We start from the raw sequence: 5496 nt of genomic DNA on the forward strand, positions 1-5496 counted from the left end.
CGCTGCTCTGACTCGCACCACCGGTAAGACCCGCGTGCTGCGGCGCTCCCGGCTCTCTCGGGTCCTTACGCTTACGCTTACGCTGTCGTGCGGGGCTGTAACGCGTTAGTTCTCCGCGTGGGTGTGTGGGGGTGGGGGTGTGTGTGTGTGTGTGAGCAGGTAGGTGGGAGCCGGGCCTCGCTCTCTCCCTCGCTCTCCCCATCCCTGTGACATTTGCAGGCTGAAAGGTGTGGGGCAGCCGCCGTGCGGGGCACTGCCGGTGGCCTTGGGGCATCTGAAGGCTGAGCTGGGCCGGGAACGGGCGGCTGAGAGACCTAGAGCTGATGGGGCAGTTACCCGTGTGCCCGTCTGAGCTTGGAGAGCTGATGCTGTGAGGAACAGAGCTGTAACTCAAAGCAATTCCATTATGATTTCTTTTACAGGGTTTGCTTTTGTGACAGGTTCTTTTCTTTTTTTCGCTTAACTTCTCCTCCCTCTAGTTTCTGAGTAGGAATACTTACAGAAATTAAGTTGTTTAGTTCTTAAAGCATGATCTGAGCTGGGACATAAGCATGCTAACTGCCTAGAAGCAAGCAGCTTCAGGTACAGTGCCAGCAGTGGCACTTCATTCTTGACAGCATTAAACTGTAAGCCTTTTTTTCCTTCTCTCTCCTTATTAATTTTTTTTCTCATGACTCTTCTTGTGCAGCTGCCCCTTTGCATTGCACACCCTGCATGACATTGTGTAGCAGACAGGGGGATGTGTTTTCAGCCAGTTTGGGGGGAAAGGCTGCATTAGGCTGAATGCAGCTGGACAGAACTGCGATTCAGAAAGGCTGTGTTTATATTCCCCGTAATAGTATTCAGTTATCTTAAAAATCCAAGAAAACCAAAGCAAAATGGAGTGATTAAAAATAATTTTAGAGGAAAGAAAACAGTAAAACAGAACTGTGAGCACTTGTGTGACTTGTGGCTAGGAAAGGACCTCCTCAATAGGTCTTACAGGATTGAGATGATTGGAAAACAGCCATTGCTTGATATGCCTCTTTGTTGTAGAGAGGAAATCATGGTTATGCTGAAGATTTCATCTTTCCTTGCTGTTTATGCCTTGGTTGTGTGCCAGATGGACAGCTTCCAGGCAGCTCCAGTCAGGTAAGAAGCTGGTCATATTGCTGAGTGCTTTGTCTGAATGGTTTGGAAACGCTTAACTTTTATTTTTTAAGAGCTCTAGGAGAGAAAAAGACTACAGAAAGCTGGCTTCTTCTAGGGCTATCTATGATACTGACATTTTTCTAACTACGTATATAAAACACCTAATGCTGTGCATGTGTGTGACTTACATTTTCACACCCGTGAGAGACGCTGCCGATGACTTACAGCAGTGCAGGACATGCTCCTCTCTCCTTTACGTGGCTCTCCGCATTCATCCTGCTTTCTTGTCTCTGCGTAGACCTGGCTTGGAGTCCATAACAGATCGAGTGACGCTCAGTGATTACGAAGCTCGGAGATTATTAAATGCACTGGTGAAAGAATTCATACAGATGACAGCAGAGGAGCTGGAGCAAGCCTCTGAGGGGAACAGGTAAGGACAAGAATTGTGGGGGTAGGAAAAGGTCAAGTTGGATGTCAAACATTTCACAAAGAGCCACCTGAGCAGACCCTCTCTCTTTTGTTTTTGTTTTCTTGGGGTTATGGCTAACTGATCACCTAATTTGTAAAGGAGGATAATGTAGAGACATCCTAACGTTTGTGTCAGGAGAATGGCTTCCACTTAGGTAACCTGCTTCTATCTGTCTCTTACAACTGAAAGTGGAGGGTGATTTCAGCTTGAATGAGGGGGTTATGGGGGAAAAAATTACAGCAAAAGGTACGTTTTCCTAGTGGGAATGTTAGGGATCATTCAATCACTCTTGGATTCTCTGTCGTGAAAGTGCATGCTGTTGTAAGGCATGGAAAGCCCCTGGCAGAGGGGAGGTGCCCTCCCAGTGCACGCAGCGCCATCTCCCCCCTGGAGCAAAGGCATGCAAGAACGTTTGCATTATCCTAATAGGATTTGTATTGCAAAGCATGGTGATGATGTATGACAGACTGGAAAGCATGCTGAATACATGGAGAGTGAAACTTGCTGTCTCCTAACTGCAAGCATCTTAAAGGCTAATGAACTTGCTTTTTCAACAAAATGAATTCATTAAAAGCAGTGGTTTTCTTTTAAGTGCATTTGTCTGAACCTTCCTTGCATGGAATGTGATGTGGAGGGATTCTTTTTATATTATTGTATTTGTATTATTTATTGTATTATTTTGATTTTCCTAACAGTAGATATTTGCCTACGGAAGAAATGCATGACCATGCATGTTTGAGATTATCCTTCTTTTGGGCATGTTTTTTTGTTTCCCCCTGCAGCCTGGATAGACCTATTTCCAAACGCTGTGCCAGTCTGAGTACTTGTGTGCTGGGCAAACTGTCTCAAGAATTGCACAAATTGCAAACTTACCCTCGTACTGACGTCGGGGCTGGAACTCCTGGCAAGAAAAGAAATGTGCTGAATGACCTGGAACATGAACGCTATGCAAACTATGGGGAAACCCTAGGAAACAACTAGGCGTGCTTATTTCTGCCCTTCCTCCCTCCCCACCCTTCTCCCCCTCCCCATTTTTTTTTGAAACCTGATGCATGTGGATCTAACTTTGATTGCTAACTCTGCTATGTTCTTTTGATTCTGTTTTTGACAGAGAATGTTTGAGGTGGACTTAATGTTAGCATGACAGAACATAACACATACATCAAGCTAGGGGAAAAATAAATAAAAATAGACAGCGCTGCCTTGATTTCAAATGATTTTCTTAGATATTGATTTAAAAAAAAAACAACAAATCTAGACAAGGCTCTTCATTTCTGGCTACTAAATGTACTAAAAGTAGACTTTTTTTTTTTCTGTGCCTGCCCATGCACTTGTTCAATAAACCTATTTTTCTATAAGGATTAGATCTGTTTGGTTTACTTGTTTTAGAATGTGAGACTTCTAGGTAAGGCTAGAGAGGTTTTGCACATTGTAGTTGTGTTCAAGAGAGGCAATGCAAGAAATTCTAGAGAAGTTTAATAAGCTAAGAAAATGCAAAGGTGTCTTAGAAGTTATATATGTACATGAGAATTATGCAATATATGGACTGATGTAACCAAGCATGCATGCAAACCTGTTAGTAAATAGCCTGAGATGCAAAGGAATCAAAGGCTCATATAGAGCTGTACAAACTAGAACTGTAATCCTGTCTAGAACTGTGTACTGAACACTTACAGGTAAGAATTTTATATTTTCTCCTCCTTTTTTTTCCCTTATCACTTAATGATAAGTCTTCACACTAGTGTAGTTAAAACCTGAGTATGTTTTAAGTAAAGAGGCTAAATTTTTTTTTTTCTTATTGCTAAATGTTTAGGTAGCTTTGCCTGTATTTTAAAAGAAACACTTTCTTTAGCTGTTTCTCACAGTATGTTCCATACCTTTATTTTCAGTTCTTCTGTTGCAACACCATATTTATCCTGTAAGCAGAAGCCTGTTCTGAATCATGGCAACAGTGTTATAAACAGTATTATTTGTTACCATTAATGAACTGTCCTGCAATGCTTTTCTGAGCAAAATTGTTCTTCCTTCAGATGCTTGTCCTTGCTTTAGTAGAAAACTTTCAAACAAGGTCTGTGTGAACATGTGTGCCATGAAATATTGTCTAGCAAAAAAAATTACTAGCCATGGGCTTACCTGAAGGTACTCTGATGTCAGTGTAGTATTTGCATAGCAGTGAGCTGTACTGACCTGGGGCCTAATGGCAGGAAAGATGTTCCCATTGGATCTGCAGAAGCAGTATGCTTATGGGTGGTTCAGCTCCGAAAGCACGTGAGTGGCTGCTGGGCCACTCACAATTCTTTGGGGAAAGGGGGGATTGGTTAAATATCCCAGATCTGCACCACAGTAGCATCTTTGTGCTAGCCATGGTGCCTTGGAGACAAGAAACAGCTCAGATGTCCCTGAAAGACTGGTTTGGTCCAATTGGTCTTCACTTCAATTGCCCAAGAAGGGCTTGTCTACCTTTCACAAACTGAGCCTGATACTTAAAAGAAGGAGCTTGTTGGTGGAGCAAATGAAATGCCTGCTACACAGCAAGCCTGCCCTTGCTTCTACGGAAAAAGCTTTCTAAGGTATAACATCCCTTACTGCCATCTTGTTGCAAGCAGGGTGGATACCTTGGAAACTGACTTGGAAACTAACTTTCTTCTCCTTTCAAAAAGCAGTGTAACAGCACAGAAAAGAGCGTGCAACACAGCTACCTGCGTGACCCATCGTCTGGCAGACTTCCTGAGCAGGTCAGGAGGAGTGGGCAAGAACAACTTTGTCCCAACCAACGTGGGCTCCAAGGCTTTTGGCAGGCGAAGAAGAAACGTTCAAATATAAATAGCTGAATGGTGACATGCATATGGTAAATATATTGCAATAAACAGTCTACAGTGTAGATAACCTGAGTTTGCAGAACTTTAGTGTTGCTGGATGAGTAACAGGCAGGTAGAAAAAGTACTCCTGGTAAACAGGGTAAGCAAGGGTACAAAAAGCTGTTACAAATGTTATTGAAGTTTGTGGAGAAGAGCTTTCAGAGATGTTCTCCTTAGGTAACTACTTAGATAACTAACTTCACAGTGCATTATCTAAATGCAACTGTACGGTTGGAACTGCTTATTTTCTCAGTTTGCTGGCAATGTTTAATTATCAACATATGGATAACTCTCAGTTTGTTTCTTTCAGGTTGATGTGAAACTGCAGACTCAGCTTTAATTTCCAATGAATGGAACTCTTCTCCACAAATCAAGACAGCCAAAAAGAAGATTAATTTTGCATCCTAATATTGAAAGCATTTTGTTTAAGACAAAAATGAGAACACTTCTGTTATGTATAGTACAAGGGACTCTAGTTATTCAAGTTAAATTATTGTATATTCTTTTTATATGCAAGTCTATTTCAAATAAAATGTGACAGCATCTATTATTTATCTTCTAGCATATATGTGATCCATGCTATTTATCCTGGCACTGCTGCCAAAACTCGGGGAGTTGTACTGAACTGCTGCCTAGCAAGGCCTGTGTGTATAACATGGTGTGCTGTGCCTTGGTGTTAAACACTTAACTATCCTGATTGTACAGTATGTTTAAAAAAAGAAACAAACAAACAGAAAACAACCTCTTAACTATTGTATCATTTGTGAATTTACGCAAAATTAAAAAAAAAAGTATTTTTAGATACACTTGGAATGAGAAACTGATTTATTTATTTATTTCATTTTTGAATGCACTTACAGAAACTTTTGGCAGTAGCCCAGCATCACTGCAAATTAGATGGCCTAGTAGTCTCTTACAGCCTTATTTGCTATAGATGTAGGCTTTGAGGCAAGCGGTCCAAACTGGGAGAAGAGCAGCCTTAGAGTATGCATTCAGAAACCAGTAAGTGGGGAGGGTACTGCTTACTGAGACTTGTAT

General features: G+C 41.8%; 1 protein-coding gene across 2 annotated transcripts; it reads left to right on the top strand.

Annotated features, from left to right (window-relative positions):
• Nucleotides 1-6: 6 nt before the first annotated feature.
• Nucleotides 7-5264, top strand: CALCA (calcitonin related polypeptide alpha). Of its 2 annotated transcripts, XR_004159811.1 has the most exons (5): nucleotides 7-23; nucleotides 1036-1131; nucleotides 1430-1561; nucleotides 2383-4448; nucleotides 4769-5264. XR_004159811.1 is itself a non-coding variant. In XM_003206236.4 (4 exons), exons 2-4 carry the CDS (start codon nucleotides 1046-1048, stop codon nucleotides 2579-2581), a joined length of 417 nt encoding a protein of 138 aa, XP_003206284.1. In that variant the 5' UTR covers nucleotides 7-23; nucleotides 1036-1045; the 3' UTR covers nucleotides 2582-5264. The 2 variants fall into 2 exon arrangements, 1 of the variants encoding a protein (XP_003206284.1); XM_003206236.4 differs by having other exon boundaries at nucleotides 2383-5264.
• Nucleotides 5265-5496: the final 232 nt, after the last annotated feature.

Source organism: Meleagris gallopavo, chromosome 5 (assembly GCF_000146605.3).
Source record: "Meleagris gallopavo isolate NT-WF06-2002-E0010 breed Aviagen turkey brand Nicholas breeding stock chromosome 5, Turkey_5.1, whole genome shotgun sequence".
Taxonomy (NCBI): Eukaryota; Metazoa; Chordata; class Aves; order Galliformes; family Phasianidae; genus Meleagris; species Meleagris gallopavo.

Excerpts from the sequence above, each read along its gene's own strand:
- CALCA (XM_003206236.4), top strand. The coding sequence starts at position 1,046 with ATGGTTATGCTGAAGATTTCATCTTTCCTTGCTGTTTATGCCTTGGTT. Across the intron at positions 1,132-1,429 it reads TTCCAGGCAGCTCCAGTCAG|ACCTGGCTTGGAGTCCATAA; the intron begins GTAAGAAGCTGG and ends GTCTCTGCGTAG. Across the intron at positions 1,562-2,382 it reads CAAGCCTCTGAGGGGAACAG|CCTGGATAGACCTATTTCCA; the intron begins GTAAGGACAAGA and ends TTCCCCCTGCAG.